Raw genomic sequence first — 20,887 nt, 5'->3', positions numbered from 1 at the left:
AATTATTTTGTTTAATTATTAATGACCTTTCCATGGGGTCTGAACAGAGGCTTCTGGGACCGGACCAGGAGGTTCATTGCGAATCATCAGAAAATCTGAGGGACCTCTGACATCAATGGTCATCTCAGTTCCACCTTTATCACTTGGAAATCAGCAGAAATCAGCAGAATCATAGAATCATAGAATCGTTTAGGTTGGAAAAGACCTTTAAGATCATCCAGTCCAACCATTAACCTAACATTACCAAGTCCACCACTAAAACAATTAAGGGTAGAGTAGCAATTTCATGTTTCCTGGCTTGGTGGCTGGATTATTTATAATGAAAGTAAAAACTAGGAATCATTAAGGTTGGAAAGGATCTCTAAGATCATCACTCCAGCCATCAACCCAACACCACCATGCTCACTAAACCATGTCCCAAAGAGCCACGTCTACCCATTTTTTGAACACTTCCAGGGATGGTGACTCCATCACCTCTCTGGGCAGCCTGTTCCAATGCTTGACTAAAATAATCCAAATCTGGCTCTCCTCACAGAGTCAATTGAGATGCCTGTGATTCTGCTGCAGGAGTGCTGGATATGGGTATGCCAGGGTAGGAAGCATAATAAATTATCGCTTGTAGCAGATTGGCATGTTTACTGTGCAATAATGTGCTGAGAATTTAAGTTTTAGCATAGATTTTCACTATGCTAGCTACATTTTTATAATGATTTTGCAGCAGGTGTTTTCATTACCAAAGCTCTTCAAGATTCTACAAAATGATATTATTAAGGACAAAAGGAGTACAGGCAAAGGATAATTTAGTTTTCTGCTGATGTTAGGTTGTAACTGATTTTCTCTGGAGAACACTGCTGGGTATACAAAACAATTTCATCTGCCTTTGATCTTCTTTCGCACTCAGCGCTGCTAAGGCTCCAGCATGCACAGGATGACTGTGATGCTGGGTCCTGCCACCCGGCCGTTGGGGACCTCCTCCTGGGTCGCAGCAAGCAATTAACGGCCTCGTCAACCTGTGGAATGAACAACCCTCAGAAGTACTGCATTATAGGCTACCTAGAGGTTGGTTTGCTCTTTCTTTTTTAATAAAATGATCTCTGCTTACTAATAATATTCTCACCTGTAAAAAGAAGTTGCCCAGACTAGGAAGTTTCTGCTGAAGTTGTCTGAAACAAACATCAGACAGCATGACATAAGCCTGGTGGAAGGCTATGCCTTATTGCAGCACATATGGAGAGTTTGGCAGCAAACAGCCTCTGCAGTGATGTATAGCTTCTCAAGAGGGAGAAACATCCATGAGATGCAAATGAGCACAGGGATTGCTCTGCACGTCCTTTTCCCACTCACACCTCGGAGGTGAGGACCACAGCTTGCATGTGTATGAGTGCTTAGCAGGAGCAGTGCGGTCCTGCAGGCTGTAGGCACTGCCTCGACGGGCCTTTGCTCGATGACGTGTCCCATACAGTGTTGAGACCTGAGGCAGCCTACTAAGCGATTCACACCATGTCCTCTCATGTCTTTTGATCTGAAATTAGCCCAACGCTGATAAAAGCAGAAAGCCATCTCCAGCAGAGGGAAAACCTAATGGTGTTGTCCAGTCTTTGACCGGGTGAGTGGGTGGGGAGATCCAAAGCGTGGGCGATCAGAGGGATCCCTCTTGCTCCCTGGCTGCAGTGATGGGGGCTGTGGGGGACCAGTGGGTGTGCAGGAGCCACGGGCAGGCAGAAACGGGAATTCCCCTGTTGCATGCCCTGGAGGACTTGGCCCCACATAGCTAATAAATTGTTGCAAATAGAAATATTTTCACTAAATACCAGCTGTAGGCTGAAGAGGAACTTAATAAAACACAGCTTAATTTATAAGCGTTTGAAAATAATTACAGTTTATGACCTTCTGGCAAAATGCTGTGACACATTTACAACACAAAGCTCAGCCATAGTGAGATGGCACCAAGCACTGCTCCAAGATACTTACTGCAACTCCAGTTTTCTGCAAAATGTAAATACCTCTTTCCCTCTTCCAAAAAAGCCTGTGAGCCACTCTTCACCCTTTGCTGGTTTTCCCCACATTTTTGAGCAAGTGAATTCGGGTACTAACTCATTGGGTGTGCTCTGAGTCTTGGCACTGCTTGGTAGACAAGCACAAAGAGCCATCTCAGAGGCATCGTCTTTCTGGCCCTCAGCTGGATGACTGTCTTTTTTTTCTCTTTTTAAGAGGAGATCAAAAAGCAATAAAAAATTAATATTTTCACTTGCCTGTACTTATCCTTTGAATTAGGTAAATACACTCATGAAAAGGAACAGCTGTTCCGCAATAATCCCTGTGATTTAATGCTGCTTCAATGTATCTTGACCTCTGGTGACTGTCTCTGAAGAGGATGAGAGCTACAAATTCTGCTGCTTTGCAGAGCTTGAGAGATAGGGGCTTGTGTTCTGGCAATGTGATCTGCTGTACCAGCTCCCCTTAAATGTGTGTGTCACCTAGGGCATATCAGAGTCCCACTCAACTTGTTTCTCTTTCTCACCAGCACATTCTTGAATGCTTTGCTGGAGGCAGGCCAGGAAGCTTCGCATCTTGCAAAGCCAAGTGCTTCCTTCCCCAATTCCCCTCCTGATGACCTGTGTCAGGCATCATGAGGAGAGCAAACCTTACTCGTGAAAGTTTGTGTTAGTCAATGTGGCAAGCTGCCAAGAGCCAGGACTCGGTTGGGATGTCTTACTGAAACGATGAAAAAAAATTACAGTTCAATTGCTTTGTGTTTGAAAAGAAGCACTGCAAATCATTTTCAGTCTTTAATGTGTCTTACTGTTTCTAAATGTAGGTTAAGTGGTTTTTAGCCCTATGATTTGATTTACTAATTGCACATGTTTTGAAAGGAAAAGAAAGAGGACTCAGTATTGAGGAGAGTATAAAGCTGCACAGTTCAGAGGCAAATGGGATCTGCCAGACTTGCCTTATGTGGACATGCACGTGCTTGTCCTTTGGGGCACAAAAAGATTTTTATGGAGCAACCTTAAACCTAAGTTGACTGAGTGTCACATTGTATGTGTCTGTATAAACCAGAGAGTGGGTGTGCACAGTCCTGCCAAATGCTTCAATAACCTGAGCTCTCCTTACCAGAGCTTTGTGAAATGAGATGACAGAGGGTTTTTTTATATTTCTATCTCGTCTTCTAAATTGTACCTTCGTACATATGCCAAGTGTGGTATAGAATGACTGAATATAATATATATTTATTGTAACATTTAAAACGCATGAATTACACCATACCTGTAAATCTGTATCTCTTTGTTTATTTAAATGTGAATAAGTCCCAGGAGATTTCATCATACAAAGATGTCCAAACCATTCCTAATACTTCTCCGTAGATCCTGAGTGTGCTGGATGGGGTGCCTCCCCACCTGTCTCCTTCTGGGTCATTTCCAGCCCAGCTTCTGCCACTGACTTCCACTTCTTGTTTTCAGCAGCATCCCTGCCAGCCTCCCAGCCAAGGGCACCAAATCTGTGCCTCCTCCTTCAACTCCCTCTGGGGTGCTGTGTTGTCCTGCCAGCATCCCTGCCAGCCAGGCACACAGCTTGGGCATCACCTTCCACTTTGGCTTATCCCTGAGTCCTCGCGCACAGGCTCTGCCCAAATCTTGTAGAGTCTGCCTGCATAGCATAGCCGCCCCTGCCCGCCTTGGGCATCCCATGGCACTGCTGGCGGTGATCGAATGCTGCTTGGGCTTGTCCACATGGCTCAGCACGGGTCATCTCCCAGCCTGGCATGTTAGCCTTGTCACCTCTCCTTACCTCTCCCACCCAATCCCCCTCTTATCACCTTAAATAGGAGCTCCTTGCCCTCGCTTTCAAAGCCCTTTTGCAGACAAAAGGCTCTCATTCAGCATTGGGATATTGGCTAATCATTGCCACCTTACTCTTCTGCTTGTTACATTTTCAAACAAGACACTTCCATCCTATTTGCATCCTGATTTTCCTCCTTTGCATCATTTTAGACTTTTCCAGTTTCTCTATGCCTACAAAAGGCACTGACAGTGGCCAAGGTGGTGGTGTCAGCCCATACCACCTACTTACATTGTACCTGGATCCAGCCTTGCCTTCCATTTATACAACAGCACCTGTGTGCTTCTCCTGGCTGGGTCTCCTAGCTGCTAGAAAATGTGCAAAAGAGAGAGGAAAAAAAATGTATAAATGATTTAGTGAATGTTCCTCTTCAAGGTTTCTTCAGATCTTGAAAGATCCAGTCCTCCCTTGTATCCCCTCTGCCTCCTCACTGCTGTCTCTGATTCTACAGCCTTTATGAGACATGAATAAAAGCTTCACTTTAAAAAAAAAAAATTCTCCCGAGAAACTCTTGCAAAACAAACCCTCTGGCAGCTAAGCCCAGAACCAACACCTTGACAAACTTATTTCTTTGGTCTTACTGAGATCCCTTTTCCACAACTGAAAAAGTGTATTGTTTATAGGGTACCTGGGGCAAACCGAGGCCAACATTTACTGTATGCATGGTCTGTGCCTATGATGATTTTCTTGGGCTTGTCCCTTACATATGAAAGCCTGAGTGATTAAAAGCACAGCCACCCAAAGCAACATGACAGGCTCCAGTCCTGTGATGGCATAAATACATGTACATCCACCAGATCTTTAGGGAAGAGACCAAATTCATCTTTTATTCTGCTTGTTTTGTTTTCTAGGCTGAACAGAAGTGCTTCCTCTGTGATTCCAGATACCCATATAATCCCTATACACAGCACAACAGTCACATGGTTGAAAATGTTATCACAACTTTTGAGCCCGATAGGAAAAAAAAGTGGTGGCAGTCAGAAAATGGTAAGTTTCTCTGAGAAAATATTACTGCAAAATGTTACTGTGAAATTTCTTTAGGTAATTGGGATTCATCAGGTTGCTTTCATGAAGAATTGAGACAAAACTGCATCCATTCTTTGATTCAGTAATACTGAGTGATTTAAACCTATTTGTATGTAACAGTATAGGATTTCAGAAATTCTATTTTTCTACAGACAAATTTTAAGCACACTATCTCAAAGAGCTGGCCAGAGGACCTGTGGCAGTGCTGTGTTATGCACAGTGACCATGTATTTTTCACAGAGTGTCTGCTTTTCAGGGAAATGTCATTTGTGCCAAAAGGTACATTTACCTACAGATGTGTAATGACAGAGTGTGTAAAACACAAATATCCATTTAAAAAAAAAATAGTGCTTGCAGTGTAAAGCACAAATACTTCAGGAAATAATTAAATGAAACCTGGCTACCAACACCCTTATTGCCACATTTTAATTTTGTTGCAAGCTTCTCTGTAGTAGTTCTTCACTCATATCACTTTGTATGTCCTTATAGCTTCTCTGTGAAGGCATGATAGGAGGAATAGCATCTACTCTACTTTATCTGGCATATAGTGAATATGTAAAAAATATTTGACTGGTTCGAAATTAAGGCATAGAAAAATTAAGATAATATGTTACCTTTATTTTGGGTATCCAACTAAAATTCATAAGCCTTGTTTTTTCATGGAGTTTAGCAAGGAACTGTCATCAGTTTTGGACATCGATGTCAGTAAAGCTGTGGCCAGCTGTGAGAGGATCTTTTCTTGTTCTTGCCGTCTTTCTGCTGGGATGAGGTCTCACGCACAGCCTGGTCAGCAGGAGCCCTGGGATGCTGCATGTAGATGTGAACAACGGGGATATCAGCTGAGCTCCTGCAACTCTCTACAGAGAATGTGTGAATTGTGGGGGTTTTTTCCATACTTATTGCAATTTTGGAAGATGCCTGGTGCGACAGCTCTGCTTATGACAAATCTCAGGTCTGGCAGTGTAGAAGGGTTTAACAGATCTGTTTAGCATGAAGAAAACCCCATATTTTTATTTGGTTTCAATTTTTTTCTTCGAAATAAGCAAAGTATTTGGATTGATTTTTAAAAAATCTTACTGGGTACAGGAAGACATAAACCTAGAGTCTTACCATCACTTACTGTCTGATTGGTCTGAACAGGACCTTTAACCATCTACTGCAGTCTCAGTGACAAGTGGCATTGCCGGTGCTGGTGCTGGAAAGGCAGCGCATCGCATTGCCCCCAAGAGAGCGACCCAGCTGCATGCCGGGTTTGTGCTCAGGGGAGGCCCTAAAGAGCCTAGCTGCTGTACTGGAAAAGGCATCTTTAAATTCTCCACAGGAAAGCTGTCTCAGCAACCCCTCTAATGTGCACATTGTGCTCTTCACTTCATTTTCATTCTCTTTTCAGGCGTTGACCATGTCAGCATTAGATTGGACCTAGAAACTTTATTCCAGTTCAGCCATCTTATCCTGACTTTTAAGGTACATCTTTTACCAGAGCTTTTATGTAATGTTATACACTAATTACTTAACCACAAGAATAAATTGCTTAGAGAAGCAGTGAAAGCTCCATCTTTAGAGGTTTGTAAGAACAGGTTAGATAAACACCTGTCAAGTATGGTTAAGTTATAGTTGATCCTGCCTTAGGGGAAGAGGATAGACTGAATAGCTTCCTATTCACGTGCCTTCTGGTCCTATTTTCTATAAATCTTAGAATTAAAGCTGAAAAAAAATTAAATTGCAAAATTAAGCCCTAAAAATTTAGGACATTTCTGAACTGACGTTGCTCTTTCAAGTTTAGTTCAGTCTTCTCACACATATCCATTATGATCCAGATGGTTACAGATTTTTTTTCTACAATATTCCTACATTGTTATGGTAAACTTCCTTACTTAGAAAGTAATCTTATATCTATGTGGAAGGTTGCCCTTCCCTTTTGCTGAGCGGGTTCAGATGAGGAATCCAGCTTTTTCAGAGAATCATGTAGCCAGCACAGTAGCCCTGTAGGGAGCCTGCAAGCTCACAAACACAGAATTTTAATTGGCAGCTGTTGGCATCCCCCAAACAAGAATGTCAATAGAACAACCCCTGAAATATCTTATCAACACCTGGTTAAGGAATTCTTGAAATAATATTTCTTGCAGACATTTCGGCCTGCAGCAATGCTGGTTGAGCGCTCCACCGACTTTGGTCAGACCTGGAAAGCATTTAGATATTTTGCACAGGACTGTGCAGCTTCTTTTCCCAACATCTCTTCTGGTCCAGCAAAAAGTGTGGGAGACATCATTTGTGATTCAAGATATTCAGACATCGAACCCTCCACTGAAGGCGAGGTATTGCCAAGTATCTGTGTATGAGTTTAGATCATACGTGGCTATTTTTCTGGAGCTGAAGGTCTCTTGTCTGTATCCATCCAATCCACTTAGAGAGGTTCTGAGACAAGAAGTGCCATTGACTTTACTGAAGTAAGAGGGAAAGACAAACACTGCACTTAACCCTCAGTTTCATATCCAAATGAACTCATAAAACAGCTTGAACAAACCCTTCTACTGCTCTTTCCTGCTTTCCAAATTCATGTGGAAGTTCCCCTCATAAGAGATCTTGACTCTCCGTCAGCCTCTACTGCTAAAGGCAGGGGCCTGTCCTTTGATGCCTTTGGTAGGTGTTAGTCCCATCTCTACATCACTCTAGGGCACTGCTTTTCCTTCCTCCTGACATGTCAATCCACTAAAAGGTCTTTTTGCCTTGCTCAGCCAAGGCCAGGTTGAAAGGGTGAGAGCACTTGCTGAATCAGGGCCACAGCCTTGTGTTTCTTCTTTTATGGGATCAGTAAAGTGGCATTAGTAACTAATGGGTCTCAGGTACAAACTTCATATCCAAAAAGAATGGCTTCAGTGCTCTATAGAGCTGTATTAATTTGTTTTGCAGGTTGTTTTAAAAGCTTTGGATCCCAGCTTTGAAATAGAAAATCCGTATGTGCCATATATCCAAGGTATGAACAGTACAGATTTTCACCAGAGATATTTTCCTGGTGTTGTTTGTTTTGTACACTGAAAGGGTGAAAAGCTCAGCTGGCGTAAGTCAATGATGTTGAAAATTAGGTACCAAAAGATCATAGGGAGACACCTGTATTAATAAATAAAATGGGCCAATCTTGTTGCCTGAGGGCAAACGGCACAGCTCTGCAGAGTTTATGCATGCAGCTGAACTATCTTTCCTTCTGGGATTAGGTGGCCCAATCCACACTGCCTTTTGGGAGCAATCCCAGGGCTGTACATGAACGCATGAAGACATTGACTGGGAAAATACAGGTTGGCCTCAGCCAGAGCCGTACCAAGGAGGGTGCTAACGCTGTGTGCCAGCAGTGGGTCCGTGCCCTGGCACTGTATGGGTTACTGGTCTTGGCCAATATCACATCATTTTCACTATTTCTTCAGTATGGGGGAATTCTTGGATGACCGATCCAAGCCGAAGATTTCATACTGTTCATCTTCAAGTGAACTCAGGCTCTTCATTCCTCTTCTTTCCTTCCAGAGCTCATTACGCTGACAAACCTGAGGATCAATTTTACTAAACTCCACACCCTTGGGGATGCTCTGCTTGGAAGAAGGCACAGTGATCCCCTCGAGAAGTACTACTACGCTGTCTATGAGATGGTTGTGCGGGGCAGCTGCTTTTGCAATGGCCACGCCAGCCAGTGTGATCCTGTCCAGAATCTGCGGGGAGATGTTTTCCATCAGTCTGGAATGGTGCGTCATTAAAGCTGTCTCCAACAAGGGCAGTCCATACCTGGTATTTTGAGGGAAGGAAGAGATGGAGGGAGGGAGAGGAAGGAAGCTCTCTGATGACCATTGGATTGACCATCTGCAACTCCAAGTTGTAAAATGTTTCAGTACAGCTTCTTCCTTTAAAACCCTGGGCTGGATTGCTCAGAAGCTGTCTCTTTGTCGGCATTAGTATGGTGTTTCAAGAGCAACTGGGACAAGACATGCTGAAAATAGCAGCCAAATACCAGAGCTGTAATGGTGCAAATGTAATGCAGTAAGTGGGCTGTGGTGTGTGCAGACTTGAATGGCCACTCGTTGGGTGCATTCCACACTCCAGCTGGACTCTGGGGCTCTGTGGCAGGAGAGGAGGCATTGGCACAAAGAATACCTGGCAATGCAAAGCTAACCCATGAAAAATGGATTCAGGAACATGATTGCGAATCCTTTCCTTCTGGGAACAAGTTGTTTTTTCTCCTGGGAAATACGTACCTCAATATGGAGACATGTAGGGGAGGAGAGAGAGAATTTAAGAAGTTGAAGTCTCCTTTGATGTCTCTGGCAGTATTTTTTTTCTAAATGTTGATCAGTGGCTTAAAACTGTTTGGTTAAAGTGTGCAGGTATTCTCCAGACCTTTTACTCAAATAACTGAGAATTACGTCAGCTGAGGGAGCCAAAGAGCTTTGAATTTTCCTGATCTTGCTGGCATACCTCAAGCAGATATCTCCTGTCCTCTCCTCTCATGTCACCTCACCTCCTCTCTGTTCTCACCATGTTGCAGGTCCACGGGAGATGTATCTGCCACCATAACACTGAAGGTTTGTCCTGTGAGAGATGTAAAGATTTCTACAATGATGCTCCCTGGAGGCCAGCTGAAGGGGCACAAGATAATGCTTGCAAACGTAACCCAAACATTTTATTTTCCTTTTCAATAGCTGCGGGGTGGGTGTAGCACAATCCCGGCGCAATGTATAATGGGATGGCTGGGTTTCTGGGAGGGAGATTTTTCCATGCCTCATATAGAAAAACAGATGGATTGTGTATCCATTGGTGCTGTGTTGCCCTACAAGAAGGAGAGCTGTTTCATGTTCTTATTTTTCATACAGAGAAAAAAACAGTAAAGAGAGGAAAAGGAACTAACGCAAAAAAGATCATTCATTGCTTTACATAGGGTTTTTCTTGTGAATGAAAGAAGAATTTAGACAAGGCCAAATTATTTATTTCCACAGTAATGAGTAATGTAGGATATACAAGAATAATATATGAGGATCTGTAACAATTATGCAGCTAGATCTTTCTTCAATGGAGCAGTGTTCCCCACTGTGTATTGGGCACACTCACCTGCATGGGTACTTTTCCAAGGGCCCAGTTCTGTCATAAGTCTCCAATTTCCCCCCAGCTGTAAAGCACAAGGCCTGGGAAGCTATAATCTTGCTGGGGCACTGAAATCACATGACTAACAAGTAACCCCATGTTAATGGTAGACAGCAACGGTGGCAAGACCACAATAATAGGAATTGTGGTGCAAAATATCCCACTGTTTGTTTTGGTTTCAGAGTGTAACTGCAATGGCCACTCTGGCAGATGCCACTTTGACATGGCCATGTACCAGGCCAGTGGTGGGGTCAGCGGTGGAGTTTGTGAGGACTGTCAGGACAACACCACGGGGCAACACTGTGACCAGTGTAAACGTTTCTTTTACCGGGATCCACTCAAAGTCATCTCGGACCCTCATGCATGCCTCCGTAAGCTTTGCTTCTTTAGCTTCTGTAAGAATAACTCAAAACGGGGTGGTTCTGGTTCTCTTTGCTCTGAGCCCTATGGCATCTCCATGCTTAAATATTCATAGGGTTGTAAAAATGTTGCCAAAGCTATAACATCCAAACTACCTTATAAAGTAGCTGCATGACAACATCCTTGAACCAGCATTGTGAAAAGGGCTGCATATTCCAACTCATTGGAGCTTTAAAATCCGTCAGGGCAATCATCTTTCTTGAACAACATCAATATAAATATGAATGGTAATAGTGCTGTTGCTTCTGTGATAGTGAGGGATTACAGGAGAGGTGCAAAATGATGGGAGGAGCAATAACTTTTGCTAGATACCTGACATATATAAGAAAAACAAGCTTTCAGGCATGAAAGCCCTTCTTCTGAAAGATGAGCTAAATTCAGTATTAACATAGGATGGGAAAAATGCTCTGAGTATAATTTAATTGTAGTAATTGGTTGGCATGACAAGTCCTTAAGGAGCCAAGGGGAGATTACCCAGGGAAGTGGTGTGGCAGATGTCTGCTCTGTTGTGAGAAATGGGTGGTGCCTTAGGAAAAAATGGGATGCGTCACAAAGGCAGTGTCCCCTGCTGAATCTGTCGCTTCCAGTAAATAATTCAGCTATGGCCAACTCAGACCAGCTCTGGGGAGTTGGCTCACACTTGGTACCCCTCTGCAACCCTACAGCTTTCATGAGAGCATCCCCAAAAGTTACACTTTATAGTTATAGGTCCCTCTCTTCCCCTGGTACTGTGGAGAGGGTAGGGAGTGGATGAGTAACACCTATTTCTACCCAAAGCAAAGGGTGTATTTCTACTAAAGTGAAGACTGTAACTCTCCTCCAAGAAAAAGTAGATCTTGGAAACACTCTCATAATATTTCTTAACAGCGGCTGTACATTACTGGTAAAGCATCCAACACAGAGAGCATGGATAAACATCTCTAATCTTTACAAGAATCCTGAATTTGTGCCTACTTGCAGCTCTGTAATTGTGTTTTCGTGCTTATATCTAAATGTGCTTTTTTTATGTGTCTCCTTAACCATGTCTGTAGCCTGCAACTGTGACCCAGAAGGTACGTTGCACGATGGCATGTGTGAGAGCCGCACAGATCCTGCTCTGGGAATGGTTGCAGGCCAGTGCCCTTGCAAGGAGAACGTGGAGGGTGTCCGCTGTGACAAGTGCAGGGCGAACTACTACGGGTTGAGCGGCAGTGACCCTCTGGGCTGCCAGCGTATGTAAACCACATCTTCTGTTCTTCTTTCCAAAGCACTTTTAAGAGACGGAGGTATGTGAATGCACAGGTGCACACACTAATGCACAGGTACTACCTGCTTCACAAAATACCCAGCTGCCTGGTATAATTTAATGTCAATGTAATTTAATGTACCTGGTGCAGCATCTGTGAGGGAAAAGATCATAGAATCACAGAATCATTTAGATTGGAAAAGACCTTTAAGATCATCCAGTCCAACCATTAACCTAACACTGCCAAGTCCACCACTAAAACAATTAAGGGTAGAGTAATAATTTCGTGTTTCCTGGCTTGGTGGCTGGATTATTTTTTAATGAAAGTAAAAACTAGGAATCATTAAGGTTGGAAAGGATCTCCAAGATCATCAGTCCAACCATCAACCCAACACCACCATGCCCACTAAACCATGTCCCAAAGTGCCACGTCTACCCGTTTTTTAAACACTTCCAGGGATGGGGACTCCACCACCTCTCTGGGCAGCCTGTTCCAATGCTTGACTACTCTTTCCATGAAGAAAATTTTCCTAATATCCAATCTAAACCTCCCCTGATGCAACTTGAGGCCATTTCCTCTTGTCCTATCGCTAACTACATGGGAGAAGAGACCAACACCCACCTCACTACAACCTCCTTTCAGGGAGTTGTAGAAAGTGATAAGGTCTCCCTTCAGCCTCCTCTTCTCCAGGCTAAACAACCCCAGTTCCCTCAGCCGCTCCTCATAAGGCCTGTGCTCCAGACCCTTCACCAGCTTCATTGCCCTTCTCTGGACATGCTCCAGCACCTCAAAGTCTTTCTTGTATTGAGGGGCCCAAAACTGGACACAGTATTCCAGGTGCGGCCTCACCAGCGCCGAGCACAGGGGCACAATCACCTCCCTGCTCCTGCTGGCCACACTATTCCTGATACAAGCCAGGATGCTGTTGGCCTTCTTGGCCACCTGGGCACACTGCTGGCTCATGTTCAGCCGGCTGTCGACCAACACCCCCAGGTCCTTTTCCACCAGGCAGCTTTCCAGCCACTCTTCCCCAAGCCTGTGGCGTTGCATGGGGTTGTTGTTACCCAAGTGCAGGACCCAGCACTTGGCCTTGTTGAACCTCATACAGTTGGCCTTGGCCCATCAATCCAGCCTGTCCAGGTCCCTCTGCAGGGCCTTCCTACCCTCCAGCAGATCGACACTCCCACCCAGTTTGGTGTCGTCTGCAAACTTACTGAGGGTGTACTCGGTCCACTCGTCCAGATCATTGATAAAGATATTAAACAAGACTGGCCCCAAAACTGAGCCCTGGGGAACACCGCTTGTGACCGGTCACCAACTGGACTTAACTCCATTCACCACAACTCTCTGGGCCCAGCCACCCAGCCAGTTTTTTACCCAGCGACGAGTACGCCCGTCCAAGCCATGAGCTGCCAGCTTCCCAAGGAGAATGCTATGGGAGACGGTGTCAAAGGCTTTACTGAAGTCCAGGTAGATGACGTCCACAGCCTTTCCTTCATCCACCAGGCGGGTCACCAGGTCATAAAAGGAGATCAGGTTGGTCAAGCAGGACCTGCTTTTCATGAACCCATGCTCGCTGGGCTTGATCCCCTGTTTGACCTGCACATGCATGTTGAGCGTACTCAAGACAAACTGCTCCATAATTTTCCCCGGCACTGAGATCAGGCTGACAGGCCTGTAGTTCCCCGGATCCTCTTTCTGGCCCTTCTTGTAGGCGGGTATCACATTGGCAAGCCTATGATGCAAAATCACTTTGTAGAATACATAGTATATTATAATGGATCAGGCTGTTGTTAATAGAAACATTGTTAAATATGCAATTTAATTGAAAAGGGAGATTAAAACACATGAAAATAATTTTAGTATCAAAATCAGCACAAGGGTGAATGAAAACCCCAGAGGGGATCCCAGGAATTGCTGTTAGGATACTCAGACTCTGCACTGCACGGTGCAGCGTCGAGATGGCAGGAGCTGCTGCCTCGCCATGAGCTTCCAGCCAGCTGTTCCTTTGAGCGAGGCTCGCTGGAAAACACATCCCACCACTACCCAGGCACACTGTGGTTTTGTGAGCATGTTATGCCCAGCACATGGTACTCAGCAACATGCAAGGACTGTGCAGTGCAGATCAGCACACAGCATGCGGCAAATCACCGCACCAGACTTCTGCCAGTGCCCCTGCTGCCCCCAGAGAGGGAGCACTGGGGAAACAGTCCATTCCTTGCCAGCAGTCCTCGGCTGCAGGATGCCAGGGCATGTCCATCTGCAGAGCATCTGTCTGGAGGGGAGAGACTCCCTGTCATGCTGATACCACATCTAAAGCAATCGCCAGTCCTGCTGCCATCACTGGGGCCCGCAGAGGTAACCATGCGTTTCTCTCCCTGCAGCCTGCAACTGCGATCCCTCCGGCAGTTTGCCTTTCTCCATCTGTGATCCTGCCACCGGAGAGTGCCTCTGCCAGCGGTTTGCCACAGGGCGACGCTGTGAAAAATGCCTCGTATGTACTCAGTTTTTGTTATTACTTCTGCATGTGGTTTTAGAAGTCCACCCTCCCATCTCCCACCTTTTCATTGCCAGAAAAATAAACAATTAGTCAAAATTCAAAATAATTTTACAGCTCTATGCTCCCATTTTGCATTGACACATCTGGTTCTTTTTTACTGCTTGCAAACATTTGTGCAATCAAATTGCACTAGGAGGAGCACTCACAGAAAATAAAGGAAATGCAAAATCATGTTCTCGGACCATCTTTGCTCTTTCCAGAGCAACTTGCTTGCACAAATGGGTAAATATCTGGCTATTCTTGCAACGGCTGAGCACCCATGCAATCTGGTAAGAGAAGCAATCTCACATGGCCAAGCACAGGCAGGCAGCCCAGGAGTGCTCCAGAGCATTGTTCATCCAGGGGAATAAGTTCTGTTGTGCTTTACATACTTAAATATTTGCTGTAAAAAATCTTCAACTTTCTTTTTATCCCAGGTAGGATACTGGGGTCTTGGCAACAGCTTGTATGGCTGTTCTCCGTGTGACTGTGACATTGGTGGATCCCAGAATAACTTGTAAGTTAACATTCTTCAAGTTTTTTCTTGGTTTTAATTTTTATAAATTCTTAGGCTACACTTTCTAATTAGGTTAATAGAGTCTCAGTACAAATGGGAAAATAGACTGTAGGCATAATTTCATCACATACAAACATTGTAAAGTCGTGTTGGGATCTTGGAAATTTACTTGTGATTTTAAAGGGGATATACTTTTTTTCCTTTGAAGCCAACTTTGAGTCAGCTTGAGTCAAGATTTGTTTAATATAAAATATAAACTGGATGGTTTCAGAGAGCCAGAGGCCCTAATATTAATAGAAATTACAAGCAAGTTAGAGGTTACATTTTTAACTTAGCTTTGTAGATCTACTTTAAAAGCTAGAAATATTTTAATTTTTTCCTGTTGTACGGGATCCTATTCAAAATATATAATTTCAGAAGCAAGCTTGGTTTCAGTTGGGTTCCTTCAGGATTTTGTTGGTCAGGGGTCTTCACTACTGCTGTTAGATTTCAGACATCGGAGCACATAGTCCAGTGCTGTAGAGCAGCTCCTCATGAGCAGGTAAATCAAAGCTAGTAATCATCTGATTTGTTAAATAAGAGCATAAGTATATGAAAATTACCATATCACATCAAATCAAAGGTCCTTCTGATCTCATGTCCTGCCTCTCAAATTATGGGTGATAGATACTTAATAGTGATAGATACAGTAATAGATATAGGAACAGATACAAGAAATGGATGCAGGAATAGATAGTAATGGATGCTCAGGAAACAAAAGGATTTGTGCTTCAGGTATGGAATGGACAGAGAAAGACAGAGCATGTCATGTCTCCTAAGCGATGAAAAGGAACATTGAATAAATCCAGCATCAGAAGGAGGAAACGGAAGGGGTGGGTGGTAGGAAGAAGTTTAATAGGGGAGGCGATCAAACAATGGAAGAAAAGAAGCAAAGCTGAAACAAGGGTGGAACTGAGCTGCTCTCATGCTGCGAGGACCCAGCCATGCCGCACTCTGACGTCCTCCCTTTACCAACTCTTACCCTAGGTGCTCACCGAAGGACGGTCAGTGCAAGTGTCTTCCCAACATCGTGAGCCGCCAGTGTAATGAGCCAGCCCCAGGCTACTTCTTTTTACCCCTGGATTATTATATTTATGAAGCTGAGCATGCAAAGCCCCTTTCTGGCTCTGCACCCTTGGTACGTAGTTGGCTTTTTAGGTGTCATACTGAGAGGGGATCCATGCAGTGGTGGCACAGGAGCCAAGGCTGATGAGAGGAGCCCTCACTTGGGTTGCAGCCAGAGCGGCTCTTTAGCAGGAAGATACAAAGCAAGTCCCTTGACCGTCCTCAGTTCATCCTTGTTCTTCATGGACATGACTGTCCCGTAACTGTGGCTGTTACCAAGGGAGAGTCGCTACAGCATGGTGTGACCTGCAAAGCTGTCCTTGCTGCTCCTCAAGTGCAGGCTGGTCTAGCATGAATTGGAGAAATTAATTTAATTATTTAAATTAGAGGAAAGTGTGTGAGTTACCAACAGCTATCATGAACTTTGATATTTCTGGGAATCTCCAACAGGGGAAGAATGGAATTCCTCTCTGTTCCATTGGACTCATTCCTGCTGCCTTATATAATGGCACTGACTGTAACCAAATTTCCTCAAGAATTTGGCATGCATCTGTAATGTTTTTAGAAAAAATAATTTTTTTTTCCCCCTCAAAATGTGGGTAGTTGTTCCCCATGCAGAGTACAAGTCCAGAATGCATTCCTTCTGCTGCCTATGTTTTTACTAATGTTTCTTCTCCAATGTGTTGTCCAGAAGCTATAAAGAAGGAATAATAAAAAAATGTTTATTTGCAGGTCACATCGGCAAATATGTAGCTATAATCACAACCAGTAATCATCCTACAGTCCAATAATTAAATGGAAAACAGATGTCTGGGGCATAGCTTAAGAGGAAGTGCAAGTTAATTGTAAGAGAATGAGGGAACAGGGTTTCCAGCAGCTGCTGGGCCATAGGTTAGAGTTGCACCCAGCAGAGAATAGAGCTTGTCTTAAGAATGAGGATTTTCATTTAGCTGCTTATCTACCCTTCAACATTGTTGAGACAGTGCTGTCCCCTCTCTCATTACTTTTACTTCATAGGTAAAACCAAGCACTCTTCCAAGGTGTGACATCTACTTCCAGAAGCAAGGCTATGAGTTCACGATTGAAAATGGAAAGATTGTGTTAAACAGGAGCAAGAAACGAAGTGTAAGAAAATCTGGACTGGAACAGGTAAATTGGTACTTTAATAGTTATTTAAGGTTACACCAAATACTAAAATTTTATTTTGCAGCAGAGGGCAGGGAAAGGTCTGAGCACGTGGGATTCACAGTCTTAGATGTTACAATCCTGACATAAATGAAATCAATTTTTTTGGTATGCAGTTGGGCTGGACGTTCTATAATTCACATCAACAGGTTTGCTCTGCTATGTCCAGTGCCATTGTAGGCTCAGGTTCAATGAATTGTTTAGAAGGGAAGAGCCCCCATGAAAGGTAAAATCCTTTTTTTTGTTTTGCTTGCAAGACATTTCCAACATTTAAGTGTACCTAGATGTTAACATGGTACCTACTGCATTTAAATGCTGTCAGCTTTGTCATTGTATTTATTTATTCAGTTTATAATGAAAAGTCCAGCCATGTATGAAATCAAGCTTAATCTGTTTGAGGTTTGCGATGTGAATGCCTGGAGATGCCAAATATACAGAGATGGATGGAATATTCTAGTCCTTCTTGTTGCTGTTGTTGCAAAGCTAGAGGAACCTTTTCTCTATATGTGACCCTAAACATCCTACATTTGGCAGAGTTCTTAGAGTGTTGATTGCAAGCTTGTTCAGAAAATGAGGCTGGCTGATGGCTGAAATAAGTAAATAACATGGCAAAAATACTTCCTTTCTTCTTCTGAGTTTGGGTTTTTTTGGAATTTGACTCTGTGTGTTGTTGAAAATGTCAGTATGTCTTTGCAGGGTGCAGTGCAGTTTGGACAGGACTCGGCTGTGTCAGTGGTTTTCAGGCAGCCCAGCGCCAGCCGGTCTGTCACATGGACGGGACCTGGCTTTGCCCGTGTTCCCAGCGGAGCTGGGCTGAGATTTGCCATCAACAACATTCCCTTTGCTATGGACTTTGATATCACGATTCGTTATGAGCCCGAGGTACTTGTGATGTCTTGTGCGTCTTGTGATGTTGTGATAGATGCAGGGTCTGTTTTGTCAATAACAGGACACAGCAACTTGTCCCACTCTTTATATTTAGATTCAAAATTGTTTGCCTTTTCATCCTGATCAACAGAGCAACATGGTCTCCACTAATCTCCTTAACTCTTTCCGCTCATATCTGAAAAATCAGCATCACAAGTTTTTTCTAAGCATCAGCCAAGATTTCATCTTCTGGAGTTCCTCTTTTGGTACCCTTGCTTGGACTGGACTTCCATTCACATATCAGACACATGCAAAATGCAAATCCTTTTAGATGGGCATCCTGTATGGATCCAGCTGGGATTTTCTGGGCAGGAAAATGTGCACAGGCAGGAGTGATCTGAGTAGATATTTATCCACGGCTTTTGCAGACATCCAGCTTCCCAGTTGCTCCAGCTGGGCTCTGAGATGTGTGAAAATTGTAGGAAAATAGCCCAAATCTTATTTTTTGCCTGGACAAAATTTCTCAGTGATGAAGACATGTCTGGGGAAATCTATTAACCCAAATTTGGTTAAACCCAAGTCCGCACCCATGTCTTCAAAAACAGAGGCAAGTGTTTTATCGGTACCAGTATTTGTACATGCCTTTCGCTTTCACTTTGCAGCTCCATGGGACCAATCCCACCACTCGAGATCCTTCTTCTGTCTATTGTATTGTGTTCTCTTACTGTCATTCTGAGGCAAACAAAACTCCCAGTGTCTTAAAATGTGAGAACAATTTTGCAGTGGGCTGGTTTGATGTGGCTTTTTCCTTCCAAGGATTAAACAGTTGAATTTTAAAGACTTTTGTTATGAAGTCTTTTATGTTTGTTATTCCTTATTAGATGTGAGAGGAGGCAGATAATGAAGGATATCTCCAGGACAACGCTGTGCGAAGAAAGGAAACAACTCCAATGACTTTAACAGAGCTGTTTCCATTTGCACCAGCTGAGGTCCCATTTCCGTCTCCGCTCTTCAATTAGCCATTGCAAATGCAATGCATTTTTCACAAATAACGTTATGTTTTTGGTCCTGTAAAGAACAAAGAGAAAATCTGTTTTGTCACTGCAGTGTGCAATCATTCAGATGGCTTTTGTTAACCCTGGCAAAGAGAAAGTGGGTTTTTCAGATATTAAAAATAACCATAATTTTTGTCCTTTGTTTATAGTCCTTGGAAGACTGGCTAGCAAGTGTTGCCATCCAGCCCACTGGTATTTTGTCAAGTCAACGCTGCAAAAACAAGGGCCTTTCACAGGAGCCATATGCATTGCCTCTCCCAGCTACAAAGAGGTCTGACTATTCCTGTCCTTTCACCCATAGATTTTCTGTGTACGAATCTTTTACGGAAGCACTGCAGAGCAATAAACGTGTGGGAAAGTGGGAATATTAGAAACAGCTGTGTGGCCTTTCCTGTTTCTATCACACCACAATACCACGTAGGCTCTAAGGAAGAGTCTGATGCTCCAGTTCTCAGCCTGGCAAAGGTTTGCCTGAGCCGGGAGAGCCGCCCGAGATCCTCTTGGGGTTAGTCGTTGCTTTGGCGAAGATCCAACTGTGGCTATTTCAGTATAGAAAGGAAATATTGTCACTGTCCTAGCCTGTTTTCAAAACCAGCTTTTCAGCTTGGACCTATGTAAAGAATAGAGAGGAGCCAAGAGGATGTGACCAAAGTCTTGATCAAACAGGGACAGGGAAGGACAAATATGAAGAGTGAGTCACAAACTCCTTTGCTTGAAGTAGTAAAACCTGCCATTTTCAGCTTAATGTCACCAGGTTAAATTGCGCTTGGCGAATCATCCAGGCAGAAGTCATGCAGCTTTCCCAAAGCCTGCAGGCAGCGGGGCTGGGTGTGCTCCCTGCAGCAGCAGGGCTTGCTCCGGGCCCCAGGCGTTAGGAAGCAGGCGCAGAGGGGAGGGAGCGCTCACAGCATCCGGTAAACTTGCCTTGTCCTGACTCCTGGCTATAACTGTGCTTTATTTCTGCTAAACAGGATTGCATTTCTGCAAACTGCACTCTGCCTGGAGCCGGGAACAGAATATTCTGTGGATGTGTATTTTTCTCAGCCCTCTGCCTCTGACCCAAAGGTGAAATCGTTCATCTTGATTGACTCAGTGAGTAGTTCTGTCACAATTCCCTTGAGGCTGTACTTATACCAGTGTGATTTTTTTTACACTTACTCAAAATATTTTAAAATCATTTATAGTGTGTTTTAATAGAAATCCAGGGAAGTGTGCTTCTGCTTACTTCCGTTGGCACTGTGTTTGCATGCTTTTGTACAGAAAGACAGAATTGTGTCCATTTTAATTTTCATGGAGCAGTACCGTAATAGCTCATCAAGTCATAGTTGTTGCATATGTTAATAGTCAGAGTATGTACCTCTATCTATTGCTCATTTATTGTAAGCACACTCCACATATGCTGACAAGATGCTGTGGTTAGGAATAGAAATTCATGCAGTTCTTCATCTCTTAGGTTTTTTAAAAATCTCTGTAATTTGTCTGAATCTAATTAAAAAAATCATGGATATATTTAAAGATGACATTGGAAAAGTAAAATTACTTCTGTACTTTCCTGGGAATCGGGTCCAGACATTTCCCAAGTTTCCATCAAGTCAGGAACTGGGTGTTAGTTTTGGGTCCTTCCCTTCAGAAAAATATTTTTAAGTCCTTTCCTCTAATTACTTCTGTAGAACTGGACCTGACAAGGGCTGGCCATACTTGGACATAGAACCTTCAGCTGCTTTTTCTCTATTTTGGTAATATAAGTAAACATTTGGGCCTCATACTGCTTTTGGAGTCATCAACACAGCACCTCTTAGAAGCAAAAACAGTTCTGAGCATATATGTGAGGTCTTATTATAATCTGACTTTTTTATACACAGTTTCTTTTATCTGAAGAACTTGGGGAATGTCTAGACCTTCAGAATAAATGTGAATTTAGATGACTGAATAGCACAACGGCAGATTTGGAAACGTGGTGCTCCAGGCCCCTGTCCTTGCAATGCGG

General features: G+C 43.7%; 1 protein-coding gene across 1 annotated transcript in view; it reads left to right on the top strand.

Moving 5' to 3' along the window:
- The window catches only part of LAMB4 (laminin subunit beta 4), a 43,166-nt gene that overhangs the window by 717 nt on the left and 21,562 nt on the right, over positions 1–20,887 (top strand). The window contains exons 2-17 of the mRNA XM_075726962.1: positions 902–1,059; positions 4,692–4,827; positions 6,257–6,330; positions 6,993–7,181; positions 7,777–7,840; positions 8,383–8,597; positions 9,395–9,515; positions 10,170–10,358; positions 11,439–11,618; positions 14,018–14,127; positions 14,610–14,689; positions 15,716–15,866; positions 16,811–16,942; positions 17,675–17,860; positions 19,050–19,171; positions 19,872–19,992. Coding sequence (XP_075583077.1) covers positions 902–1,059; positions 4,692–4,827; positions 6,257–6,330; positions 6,993–7,181; positions 7,777–7,840; positions 8,383–8,597; positions 9,395–9,515; positions 10,170–10,358; positions 11,439–11,618; positions 14,018–14,127; positions 14,610–14,689; positions 15,716–15,866; positions 16,811–16,942; positions 17,675–17,860; positions 19,050–19,171; positions 19,872–19,992 — 2,228 coding nt within the window. The remainder of the gene's footprint in view (positions 1–901; positions 1,060–4,691; positions 4,828–6,256; positions 6,331–6,992; positions 7,182–7,776; positions 7,841–8,382; positions 8,598–9,394; positions 9,516–10,169; positions 10,359–11,438; positions 11,619–14,017; positions 14,128–14,609; positions 14,690–15,715; positions 15,867–16,810; positions 16,943–17,674; positions 17,861–19,049; positions 19,172–19,871; positions 19,993–20,887) is intronic.

The sequence above is a fragment of the Pelecanus crispus genome, chromosome 1 (assembly GCF_030463565.1).
Source record: "Pelecanus crispus isolate bPelCri1 chromosome 1, bPelCri1.pri, whole genome shotgun sequence".
NCBI classification, from domain to species: Eukaryota; Metazoa; Chordata; class Aves; order Pelecaniformes; family Pelecanidae; genus Pelecanus; species Pelecanus crispus.
The sequence above is the reverse complement of the archived record's forward strand: the minus strand, read 5'-3'. Positions and strand labels throughout refer to the sequence as shown.